The sequence below is a fragment of the Anser cygnoides genome, chromosome 2, assembly GCF_040182565.1.
Source record: "Anser cygnoides isolate HZ-2024a breed goose chromosome 2, Taihu_goose_T2T_genome, whole genome shotgun sequence".
NCBI classification, from domain to species: Eukaryota; Metazoa; Chordata; class Aves; order Anseriformes; family Anatidae; genus Anser; species Anser cygnoides.
The window spans coordinates 143153932-143167347 of record NC_089874.1 but is presented as its reverse complement, the minus strand read 5'-3'; the positions used below and the strand labels follow the sequence as shown (position 1 = coordinate 143167347).

Genomic DNA, 13416 nt, shown 5'->3' with positions numbered 1-13416 from the left:
TCGGTGCTTCACGGAGCGGGCTGCATTTCTGACACACGTTTTCAGGGCACCGTGTCGGGCCGAGCCGCCCGGCTGCTATAGTACCGGGAGACGTTTCACCCTTCCAGCCCCTTGGAGCACGCTTTAAGCCCTTCCCTTCAGGGGTCGCGGCCTCCCAGCGGCGGGGCGGGCCCGGCCGGGGCGGGAGGTGCCGGGCCGAGGTCGGGCCCTCCCCCGCCGCTCCGCTCCGCTCCGCCCCGCCCCGCGGCTGCCGGCGGCGCCTCCATGCGCTCGGGCGGGCAGTGCGCAGCCGCGGCGGAGCCCAGCCGGGAGGAGGAAGCGTTTGCGGGGCGGAGGGAAGGAGGCCGAGGCCGGCGGAGGCGGCTGCTCATGGCTCCGCGGGCGGGCGGATGAGGCGGGCGAGTGCGGGCCGCTAGCGCTCCCCGAGGCCGCAGCTCCGGCGGGGGGGCGAGACGAGGCCGGCTCCCCCCCCCTCCCCCTCTCGCTTGCGGCGGCTCCGGCTGCGTGTCGGGGGCGCGGCGGTGGCAGGTCCGGCTGCTCGTCGCCTCGCCGCGGGCCGGGGTTATGGCCCCTTGGGGGAGCGCAGGAGGCTCCCCGGCATGGAGGTCAGCGCAGCTCCTGCTCCTCGTCGTCTCCTGCTGCGGTAGGTACCGGGGCAGCGACGCCGCCCGGCCGCGGGGGGGGGGGGGGGGGGGGTAGCGAACAAAGCGGCCTTTCGGCGGCGGGCCCGGCCGGCCCCGGGGTCCCTCGGCACGGAGCAGGGCCCGGGGGCACCCCCTGGACCGCCCCCGTCCTGCCGGCCGGCCCCGGGCTTCCCCTTGCCTTCCCCTTGCCTTCCCCCAGCCGCCGAGCCCTGCCGCTCCACGACTCGCTCTTTGTAATTTCTTTTTTTTTATTTTCCCCCCAACCCTGCTTGGGGGGCGTGGGTGGAAATCTCCTCAGGGAAGTCCTGCAGACGGAGGCTGGGATTTGGCCCAGCTGCCCTCGCCTTTATCTCCCGCAGATGTGTGCGCGGCTGGGAACTCCGGAGTTGGTGCGCGACTGCACAAACAAACAAACCCCAAATCCTCTGAGTCACGAGTGAGCGTTGGCTCTGGGTGGCGAGAGGATGCCTGGGAGAGATGTTCCACACCGGCCGGGTTGGGACGGAGGCCGTGCAGCATGTGCTCTCCCTCGGGGTGCCGAGGGGGTGCCGAGGCGCTGGTGTCGGGCGAGGAGTTTGTGGCACGGCCAGCGCAGGCCTCGCTGGGTCCAGCCAGGGACCTCCGCTTTTGTTCAGCGCGCCCGCAGCCCGTGCCAAAACGGCATTTCGTGCCTGGTTATGAACCCGTCTTTAAACAAAGCTGCTAACGAAAAATACTTACTGATTGTGTGAGTGGCTGTGTTTACGCTGCTGCTTTATGGTGTGTAGGTAGCCCGGTGACATGTAATAGGGCAAACCCCAGATGCTTTGCGGTGAGTGTTGTCTCGCTTTCCCTCCCGGAGTTGTGTTTGTTTTACAAACTTGAGCACAGGCTCTGCCGCTGGGCCCCGACGTGAGAAGCAGCCGGCTGGCGTGGAGCTGGGCATGAGCCTCGCTCTCAGGGGGACGTCAACAGCGGCCCTGGTTTAGCCAATTCTGAAGCTGGTGCCTTTGCTTTGAACGTGGGATTGAGCATATTAAGTTAGAGTCTGTTTTACTGTTCAGTAAAACTTGAGGCCAGGGGGTTGAGACTCAGGTTTTGCCTGTGCAAAGGGCTTTGTCCAGTGCGTGCCTGTGCTGCGAATAGCAGTGCAAACTCCTGTCTGTAGATATACAGCATAATTTTTTAAGAACGCTTCCCATTTCATTGATTAATATATATTTAATTGAGTAAAAATAAGATAGGCTTCTTCATGTAGAACTACGGTTACACCAGTATCTGTAACTGAATAGTTACACTAGCGTAGTTTAATTTTTGAGTGAGCCCCCTTGGATGAGCGAGGCAAGGTGCTGACCAACCTTTTAAATGCACTCAAAGCCAAAGAAGAGAGTCTTTATGTAGGTTGTTAAAAAATCATATGTCAAAAGCTAAAGTGAAAGCACAACTGGAAAGGAGTTGGCTTGTGGTAGAGCAGGAAATGGTGGGGAAAATCTCAGTTCTGGAGATGTTAAGCTATCCTTATGTTTATGTGCTTAATGCATTTGAGAAATGTAACTTCTGTGCAGAGTTTTTTTTTTTTAAACAAACTCTGTATTCTTCTCTTATAATCTCCACAATTGAAATAAAAGTGAAATTGCTGATTGTTGTGACAAACCTCGCCAGCCTAACTTCAGTAGATAGTTTCAGACTGTGATGCTATAGCTTTGGCACTGTTGTCAGCATTTCCACTGTAAAACTTTAACAACAAGCACAATCTTCTGTTGAGAGAGTGTAGGCGTGTTTTTTGGTTGTTTGTTTTAACAACCAAGTAAAATATGTGCCAAATAACATTTTTTTTATGGACCTTTACGCTAGGTTTTCCAAAGTTTAACCAAGTACTAGGAAGGCTCCATAACTTTTTTTTTTTCTTTTTGCTGTGCTGAAACCCATTGCTATTCATCGTCACCATTGATGTAAAGGGGAAAGCAGCGTCCGCTTTCAGTCAGTGGGCTGCCTCATCCTCGTGAAGGATTAATTTCTCCCTACAACTTATTGTTATAGATGTCTGAAGTCCTGACCAGTTTCACAGCTCAAAGGAAAGGAACTTTGTTCTTCCCACGCTAGAGCATCCAAGAGGAGAGCAATCATTTGCTATGTAGCAAAGCCCTATCTCTCATTTTGGTTTGTCTTGTTCATTTCTTTGGGGAGAGGGAAGTGGGGGTGAGAAATATTCCCCATTAAAGCATATTATCTTCCTGTACAACTGCTTTTAGTTCTTCCAAACTAAAATAATGTCACTATGAACTTTGATCAAGGCATTGCTGACAGCAGTGTTGATCCTGAGCAGAGTCTTGCAGATATCATTATGGTACTGCGTGTTATGGCTTTGAATACAGTAGGCAGTGCTCAGGGTAAACACATACTTGGAAAAGCAGTAGTTCATTGCTTTGGTTGACTTCCATTATGCAGTTGCACAGCTATATCTAGAATTTTCCACTAATTAAAATACTAAATTCATGGAGGTTGATATGTGGGACTTGAGCTCTCCAGAGAATGTTTCTCTGTTTCCCTGTAGTTAGTGATTTTTTTCAAACCTTCCTTCTGATGATGACTGTAATTATAAAAATTTGAGAAGGAGGAATACTGATGTGTGAAATATTGGAATAGCACTGACTAACAAGAATTTTAGCTTGGTAGGATATTGGGCAGCAGTATTCACTTTTTAATATAACTGGCCTTCCTGTTGACTTGGAAATTTTCTATCCAAGAAATACTTTATTATACATCTCTCTATACAATTCTGGCATGGCTTTTACCAGGATAAGCATGAAGACATTTCTGCATATCTCAAAGGCCCTAACAGTTGTCTGTTTTCAAAACAAAGCTGTGTGTTGCATTAAGTGATTTCTGTAGGGGAAAAACATCATTTGAGAAGTTGGTCGTATTCCCTTGAGGGCAGGATTTTTCAAAACAGAGTTTGATGATTGATTAGCTGGAAATCAAATGAATTTTGTTTTCTTGTTAAAAAATCAGCTTGGATTTGAGAACTGAATTCCTATTACGTTAGATTTTTATTTAACCCTTGACAGGATGATGGTTTATATCTTACAGGTGCTGTAATGCAGGGTTTTCAGGACCAGGTAGGGAGAGACTGGTGAACAGAGTTTAAGTTTAAGAAAAGAGAGTTTAAGAAAAGTCTCTGGAGTGGCACAGTGCAAAAACTAAGGCATGCTTTTGTTTGGGATGTGGTGTGGAGGTGTGGATACTCGCTTTCTTGAGATTGCTGCAGAGTCCAACTTTTTATTATCTTAACTGTACCTGTCATCCCATCCAGAATTTCTGTCCCACTCCACAGAAAACGACAGCAGATTTTATTGCGTGTTGTAGAGTTGGTAGTGATCAATGCCGAGGTACAGTTGGCAAATTACCCTACTTCTGCCTTCACCAGATGTAATGAGTATAAAAGAAAAGCATTTACAGAAGTAGGACTGTGTGACCGAAACAGCTCGAGGGAAGAAGTTGGTGGCATGATAGAGATCAGTCTTACTTCTCCGTATCTACAGGATGGAGTCGGGGCTTTACTTAAGTGCTGATGAATAAGAATCATTAGAAGAGGTCAGGAAATGGTTATTCCCAGAAATCATAATTGAAGCAATGTTGCATGTTACCACCGAGACTGCAATGCTATTGACGTTATTCTGGCCCATGAAAAGAAGAGACATACAGGCTTTAAAACGCTTAGTTCTGTATTAGTACCATGCCGGGTTTCTGTGGTACAAATGTTGATTGAGATTACAATGAGATCGCACATATAATCTGTCGGGTTTTTTTGTTTTTTCATGGTTTTAAGATCAGGCAGGTCAAATTGTTACAAAAGTTCACTGGTCTGGACCCAAATTTCAGTTTTGTGTCAGTTTACTGACAATGGCATGAGGGAAAGTAAATTTTTCTTCATTTGTTTTGTTTGAAAGAAAAGCTTGAATCCTGTAAGCAAGTAAAGTCTGCCAGCCAAATTATTTCCTTTTCTAAAGAAGTTGTGCTATAAAGCCAGAACACACTGTCATAAAGGAATGGCTTGGCTTAATAGACCATTGTACCTTAAACTCTTAAATGTCACTTTTTAGTGATACTTCTGGGATACATTGGACAAATATATTTTGCTAGGAAGTAAATCATATTATTGGCAAAACTGCTGCGTTTAACATATTAGAAAGGTTTTGTAGTCCTTAAAGAGAAAATGGCCTAATTTTAATGGCATAGCAATTTCTATTGTCTAAGAAGTTTATCATCTGTCAAGTTATGTAAGTACATACTCAACTGGCTGTTCAGAGCCACAGGAGTCAAAGTACCTGTGAGGTCATGTGGATAATACTTAGAGTGTTTGTCTGAGAGGAGAAGAAAAAAGCACGTCCTAGACAACCTCATAGCAAAAAAGAGTTTGAAAATTTAATCTAAGGTAATTGGGGTGATTGTAAGTACGCACTAAATGAGAACACCTTCAGCCAGAGGGTGAGCAGAGAGGTACTTGTAGCTGGAATCAGGACAGGAGCCACCTGACTCCATTACTGTCATCAGAGCAAAATGTATAATTAGCTTGGCTTTTCCAGCTTTTTTCTGACATTGCTAGGAGAAGAAGAGCACTGCTGGGTTGGAAGGGCCCTACGGGTGAATCTGTTTGACTCCTTTGTTTTGCTGCATCCTATTTCAATATCAAATAGATGAGTACCACATCTGTATTATTTTCAACTGAGTACAATGTATATTGTTTTTATATTTCTCCCGGCTAAGACTTGCAATTATGATCAGTCTTATGGTTCATTAACAGATCTCAAATTCTTAAAGTTAATATTTTGATACGTTAGTTAGATAAGTACCCCTGCACACACTTACCTTTTACCATAGCTTTTTTTGTGCCCTAGCTTTCCAAGCTGCAGAAGGCATTTTTCTCATACTTGTTAAGTATGAGATTCATTCCCTTATTTTTTTTATTCATGAGTACTGTTTGTACTGCATACGTAGTCTGTTTTTTGTTTTTTGAGATGGCTCTGCATTTTCCAGGGGTAGTGTTCTCTTTATATTGTCGCAGATAGTTAATAGTGATGCTGAGCACTGGAACAGCTAAGTTGTCTAGCAAGGCACTAATTGAGAGTGTGATTTGTTAACAAGCTTGGATTTTTTTTTATTTTTGCTGTCTCGCAGTTCACATAATCGCACTTGTATTCAGTGCAGAATTGCTAGCTCTAACGTTTTGTCGTGCCAATTATACTGAGGTGTCAGGTGGTCAGTAAGATTCAGCCTGCTTAGTTGACGTGGCTTTAAGAAAACGTTGGGTAGCAATGTGTTTAATAGCATGGGAGGTGGCTGTAGATCCAAGTTCCTGTGTTTATCCTGTCAGTAGCAAGCAGTGCTCCCAGTGGTTTATATAGCAGGCTCTGTGATACTGTGCTCTGAAAAGTTGTGTTCTCCTGACTACATTTTGTGGCATTTTCTACCCTTAACTTTTTGACATAGCTGTTCCTTTAGTAATATCTCATTACATTAAAGTTTACAATTGCATTGAAATACATAGTATTGCTTCTCATGAATATTTAGGCTTAAACTACTGCAATGAATGTGACAGACAGGTCAGCGCAAATACTTCCAAAAGCGCTCTTCTGGACTTCGGTTCTGACTTGGTGCTCTGACCAGATGCTTTAAACTTGGATACGCTACAACTTTCCTACATGGTTAGCCTGTTGATGAAAGAAAGGCTTTTTAGCCAGGCAGATATATTTAGTAGTGATCCATTCGATTTTTTCCCCCTCTAATCTGACAGTCTGAATGAGGGCATTGGTGATAAGTTGCTCAGCAGTTTCTTGAGGAACAATTTTCTGGAAGTAGTCAGGAAAAAGTGTTAAAAATCTTTTTGCCCTAACTTGTTACTGGATCAAAAATTAGAAAGCAATGATAAAAATAAAAAAAAGCCTTTAAGTGGAGTGCATTTATTTTTTGGGGGGGAGGGTTGCGGGGGGGGGGGGTTGGTCATGCAGAAACATTTGGCTTAGTAGCTGCGGTTGTCATAAGATACTCTCTCTTTTCACGTAAGCATCTTGTGATTTATAGGTACTTTTTAGTAGGTTGTGGGGAAATTTGCTTGACATGCAAGAAAGATGAACATAACTTACTGAGAATTACAAACTTTCTGCAAAGCAACGAAAGTGCACTATTTGCATTTCTGCGTAAGGTGAAAGTAAGCTTGAGCTATGTTTTTAGGCTGTGATTTGCATGTTTGCATGCACCTGATTGTGTGTCTGTAATTCGTGACCACCCTTCCCTTAACCGAGATGTTTCTTCTGCCAAGTGGAGTCCCCAGGACTGACTTTGTGTAGCAGTTCAGGGCAGTGTTTAAGTCAGTTGCAGACAGAAAACAAGAAAGTGATCCTCTAACAAGCAGTATGAGTACACTCTGGTATGTGGTGGAAGACTGTGGTGGTTAAAATTTAGGAAAAAAACACTCTGGTAGAGGTTCCTGTAACTTGGTTTTATTATTCCAGCTTTGTATGAACCCACTGGGAGACAGGTCCTTCTGAAACTTCAGATTGTGGGAACAGGTCTCTCCTGTACTTTTCCTCTAATCTATAGATCTATACTATCTTACTAGTAATAAGTTTGTTCTATTCAACACGTCTTAAAAATTTGATGAGCTTATTCATTTAAGGAATTGTTCCTTTCAGAATAACTTCGTCATTCTGAAAGTTTTCAGAAGTGAGCAAATAGAGAACAGAAATTGGAAGTCTCGTTGATGCGTCTCGGAGAGGGGAAAGCATGTGCTTGTGTTCATGTGTTCTGGCTCCTAGGCTTTAACTGTATGTGAATTTTCATTAGAGTTTTGTTAGCACACTTTTCTATCCCTTACAAAGCATACTAGAATCCAAGAATGAGTTAGTATACCCTCATTAGGGTATTTTACTTGCATGGAATTGCATTTTGAGTATTTCAAATAGAAGAAAGTAAAAGCCTCAGTTAGGGATATTGTAGTAATTGGGACTGATAATGCTAATGAATAGGGTCACCTCATGCAGTAAACAAATCCTTATATATAAAAATGCATAGCTTTAAGTGGAAGCCTTAGCACCCCCCTTGTTTTCCTGCTGAAGGAAGCCCTTTTCAAAGAGAATGATTCTAGAGCCCTAATTAACATGCTGTCTTACTCGTTGCATTCGTGTATTTACTGCAGTCTGTTCTTCATACTGCTAAGCAATTACACGTTTCCATTTGCTCTCTTCTAAAGAAGTGCTCAGAGACAGTGCACAGGGATTTAACTCCAAATGCATGTCTAAACCGTATGGAAATATTTGTAACTGGACTTGGGAGAGTTCCTGTTTCTTTCTTTCTTTTTTTTTCTTCCAATTTATAATTATAAAAAGTACGGAGATACAACATTTCTCCTTTCCATGATGCAAACACCAGTTTAAATATTCCCAAGCAGATCTCTGTTGGCAAGTCAGGAAGATAAACGGTAAAATTGTCAGACACCGGTGTCTTGATCATACTGACATGCAACTGGATGTACTGCTTGGGATTGATTTGGGTAGTTGGGTAACTAGTAGAAATTGAGCTCCCATTTGTGTGCCTTTCTGTTGCTTAAGTTTCCTACCCTAAGGTTCGAACAGAATGACCAGTTCCATGGCTAGAGATACTCATGAAGAGTGGAAAGTTGGGACAGCAAAGAAGGAAAGACTGGAAAGTCTTGAGAAGACACGTTTGTGGCTAACAGTGGCAGAACCATTCTTTAATACGGAAGGGAAAGTGCAAGCTCTCAGGGAGAACAGCTGTTACTTAAGAGGCTGTGAAAATGGCAGTAAGGGGAACGGTCTTTTTATTTTAAGGGGCGTTATGGTGACTGTGTGAGCATCTAATCAGTCTAAGTTGTTACTCTTAGGAATTATCAGCAGTCAAGAAAAAGGATTGGAGTGCAGCTGGTCTTGCATGTGAGTCCATCTCTCCACGTGGTCCATCTCTCAGGTCTCAGGAGTATGCTCAGGCAGCGGGTTGTCACAGAAACTTGAGATTCCTGCTTCTTACCTGTGCTTTAGAAGAGATAAGTGAACGAGCGGAGATATTAGAGGATTTTTGTAGCACAGCATATGGCTTTTGTCAGCATTTTGAAACATTCTTTTTTGTGACCCTGGCGTGTGTTCCTCTTCTTGCTGACAGGGCGTTTGGGCTTTGTGCTTCGCTGCTGGCTGCGTCTCGGCGCCGCCTGCTCCTCAAGTGTAGTTACTGCTGACCTCCCTGTCGCTGCTGATCCAGCTGCAGCGCTTTGCAGTGCCTGATGTTGTCTGGCTGTCTCACTCCCATCCCTGATGTGAAGTCGTCTCTTGTGTCCGTTGTCTGAGCACGCTGCAGCGAAGCTTCAGTGCTACCACAGTTCTGAAGTAAAGAGTAACCCAGCATACCAGGGCTGAGTGATAATGTTACCACTCTCTTGTGAAGTCCACAATACTAAATTTCTGTTTCTCTTCTTCAGCAGTGGAAATCTGTGAACAATACCTGGGGCCTGTAGAGCCCTTTCGCCTTAATGCTGTAAATGTATAAGACTTGGCAAAAGGAGTATACCTTTGTCTTCTTGCTGTAGTGAGGAGCAGAGTCAGCTTTCCCTGCCATCTGTTGGAGCCACACAGCTTGTCTGTGGTGCCTTTGGGTCCATGAGGAGTTTTCCTGGAACAGGAGATCCGGTATTCCAGATGTGCAGGTTAGAAGGAGCAGCAGTGCTGCGAACTGTATGCTGTAATGGTGTCTCCAGGGATGAGCCCCTTTGAAGTCAGGCTGCCCAGAGTGTCAGGTTAGGGCCATGGATGGGGAGTGAGACCCCCCTCTGTACTCCAGCTAACAAAAAGTTGAGTAGTGCTCAATACTGACTTTTCTAGAATCAGCATCATGAAAGATTCAGCAGTACATCTGTCTTGAAATATCCATTAAAAGGACAGAGGCCAGGAATATGTACGCGGGGACTGAGTGAGTGTGTTTGAATCGCTCTTACCAGTTTTCTAGAACCCACCCTAGTTTCTGGTTTTGCAGAGGAGGTGGACCTGAACTCTGGGTAGCTGTTTCGGGCTTTGCACATGAAGGAGATAGCCATAAAATGCAGTAGCTTTTAGAAATTATTAATAACCAAAGTAAATCTGAATTTAAATTTTTAATCTGAGACCCTGCTTGCTGACCGTAGTGTACATTTGGGAGCCAATAAATTGCTCAAAGCACTTAATTTGAAATAAACATCCGCACTTTCTCATGCATGCGTGTTACTTAAGTAAAACGATCACATCAAACAGTAGCTTTTTTTCCAAGGGAGGATGACGTATTCTGATGGAAAGGAGAACTGAAATAGCTTTAAAGTTGAGAGTTGTTGCACACAATTTATAAATTATTGCTATATATGTAAGGATTATGGCATCAGATCCTTATCAAGCAACTCCTTCATGCCTGCGCTGAAATGCTGTATACTTTGATATATTTTTGAAGTGTCTGAAGATATTTTATTTTACTTAGACATGTAATCGGGGTTTGTGTTTGGCAGTTCATGAGGTTCCATTGTTCTGGGCCTACTCTTCTCCCTATATCTGGAAATCTGCTATTGAAGAGAAGGGATGTGTACTTAACTGAGATATATGCTTTGTTATTACATAAAAGTGGATAAATAGAAATTTGAACATGTAGGCATTATGTCTGACATCGATCTTCTACTTGTCACCATGCTGTGTCATATTTCTTGCTATTTTAAAATTCTGTGCTTTTCTTTCAAAAGGGTGTAGGAGCAAGTGCTGAATTTTGTTAGCAGGTTGGCTTTTAATAGAGTGAAATGTCTGCCTGTATACGTAATTTTTAACTGTTTATTTTACAGCAGAATTAGTGCTTTGAAGCCTAATATACCCATTTTCCTTTTCAAGCTATATTCCCCAGAAAGGAAATCCAAGCCTTAGAACTGCTCTGTGGAAATACAGAGTGAAGCATGGTCATGATTTATTTATTTATTAGTATTACCAAATACTGAACCACTGCCTTAGCCTCTTCTTAGTGAAGTTAGTTATTGACTTCATCTGTAATTCTGCTAATGGAAGTTGACAAAATCGAGGTAAACCTCTGGTTTTCTGATGTGCGTATAACTTTGTGTAAGTGCTAATAAGTTTTCTGGCTGTTTTGATTATGTATATACCTAGTTGGAGGGGGAAGGGTGTGGACTTTTAATCCAAGCTCAGCCTTGACTTTGCTGTGCTTTGTTGTGATCAGTGTAAATTTTACTGCTGGCATCAATAAGACCTAAGTCAAATCAAATTGAACTGCTTTTAAAAATGAAGTAAAATTGTTACCTGCAGTTTCATAACTATAAGCAAGGAAATTGACTTTAGACCTTAGGAATTTTCACTGGCATGTTTATTAATTCAAAATTATCTTTATAAAAAGCTGCATTTGTAAATTTTACCCAGCCAGGGTTATTGTAGGCTATTCATCTCTGGTTTAGGTGATCCACTTTAGAAAGCTATGCAGGTTTTTTTTGTTTGTTTTTGCTTTGAGAGGATAAAGGCTGACATGAATGACTTGTACATTCGCTTTTAGCTGCAGCAAGCCTAACAGTCGTCTTTCTGGGTACTGATCTGGATAAAATACTTGTAAGAGAGAATATACAGACCTCTTGAGAAACCACATTGTCTTAGTGTGTACCAGCACTGGTAATAAGAGAAACCATGTAAAAGTCAGTGCTTAGCCTCTGTGTATGTCTGTAGGTGATCCTGAAAGGAAAAATCAAGTAAGTAGTCAAGTGGATAACAATCAGTGGTGGAGTATAAACAGAGCAAGAATTTGCAAGTATTCTGTCTTCACAGTAGGCACTTATCACAAATAAGTCGTACTCTTCAGTTTTGCAATATATACCAACTTCAAAGTACTTCCTAATTTTAGAAAGTAATGTGTGTATATACTACAAATACAAGATGAAGAATGGCAAACTCATACCATGAAATATTCCATGCTTCCTTTACACGTCTTTTCCAGAACCATACCTCATATAGTGATGCCCTCTTCCTTTTTTTTTTGAATAGTGAACACACAGTGAAACCGATGTCCTTAAATTGTGGCTTATTATTATTCATTGGGCAGAGTTGCCAGTAGGAATTGTAAGGGATGTAATCTGCTTTCATCAGTGCACGAGTGTAACAATGCTTTTCATGCAAATTGAAAAGAAGCTACATCTGAAAGAATACAACTGCCTGTCAAATTTGGTTAATGGTATTAACATAACATACTAGTATCTTTGTACATGGCTATTTTCGAAAGCGTTCTTCATCACATCCTTCACAAGTCGGTTTGTTTCACTTGAACAGTGGTTGAATTTGAGTGTCCCAACAAATAGCTGCTGTTTGAAGTTTTTTCCCTAGTTGGCTGTTACTTCATATATAGCATCTCTTTGTAAGAGAGCACTTGTGTATCAAGCAGTGGCTTCCTGGTGCTAAGCTTCCTTAAAAATAGGCTTACACTGGAAGGATACCGTCAACCTAACTGACTTAAATTTACTGTGCTTTACTGATATGACCTGCTTGGAAAGAAATCTTCAAAGAATATTTTTATTTTAGAATATTTTTTGTGCAGTTGCCTAAAAGCTCTTTATTATCTACGGATTAAGCATTAAGATGGGCTAATAACCCCTCACACTAATAGTGTTCCTGTGAAGTATTCTTGTTTACAAGGTAGAAGCTGAAGCACAGAATATAAAAAGCTGCTCCATAATTGTTCGTGAAGAGTCTGCTACTTCCCATTTCTTGTCGTTTCTGATTTTGTGCATACAGTGGGGAGCATCGGTTTGGCTTAGCTTAAGGCAGAGTCAGTGTGGGAAAAGGCAAGCTTATTAAAGGGATGAGAGGCAACAGGAATGTGACTTACTGATCTGAACCTGTCTTCAGAGAAGTCTCTTTTTCTCACTTCTCAATGTAGGCAGACAAGTCTGATTACTTAAATGCCTGAAGCTCAGTAGCGTGCAAGTCCTGAAGTGTGCTAAGTGCATGTATCTTGGAGGTTGGCTTCGCACCTGGAAAATTGCCCACTCAGAGGAGGGAAGATAAAGGGTGAAGAGTGGTCCTAAAGCATTTAAATGCAAATGGCACCCTTTTGGGAAGGATGCAATTGCTGAATTTTTGTGGAACTGGAAGGAGGCTGCTTTGAGAGCGGTGTGTCTGTTACCACCGTATTTAAAACTCCAGCTCCTGTCCCTGTCTGTTTTTAAAATTTTAAGTACCAACTGATTCCTCTCATCCCCAAAATGCCAGTCCTCTTCTGCTACGGCCTATTGTATATTTAAGCTACTCTTTGTTAAGTGGACGGATGCAGTTTAGTGATGATCTGCTGCTGGTGGTTAGAGACCTCCTTCAGACGAGTCATTTTACTGGAAGCAGGAAAGTAAAAATGTTTCTTCTCAGGAATTATAGTATTCTGTGTCGAGTTTCTTATGTGTTACCCATTTAGTAGCAGGTAGTTTTGCAGTGAAGCATTTGTGTTGGAATACAAGGAGGAATATACATTTTAATGAAACTAAAACCTGATTTGGGGGACTGTTACCCTTCTGCCAAATGTGGTAGAAATAGTCCGAAATATTGAGAAATGAGTGTACAGATGCACACAGTTGCTCTTATACTACGTGATCCCTTGGAAACTAGTCTCAAGTTGATACACAGATAGCCAGATAAGAGTGAGGATGAGCAAACTGAACAACTCAGGTGGCTTTGGGAGTATCGGGTTGTGAACTGGGTGGATGGTGGGTTGGGCAGTAATTACATTACTTGAC

The 13416-nt window shown here is 43.0% G+C and overlaps 1 protein-coding gene across 2 annotated transcripts in view; it reads left to right on the top strand.

The window, feature by feature from the left end:
• The first annotated feature begins 271 nt into the window (after positions 1–271).
• The window catches only part of LRP12 (LDL receptor related protein 12), a 51743-nt gene continuing 38598 nt past the window's right edge, over positions 272–13416 (top strand). Inside the window, exon 1 of one of the 2 annotated variants that reach the window (XM_048068727.2) lies at positions 272–643. In XM_048068727.2, the coding sequence (XP_047924684.1) occupies positions 565–643 (79 nt within the window). In that variant the 5' untranslated portion in view covers positions 272–564. The remainder of the gene's footprint in view (positions 644–13416) is intronic. The other variant, XM_048068726.2, reaches the window with a different exon arrangement.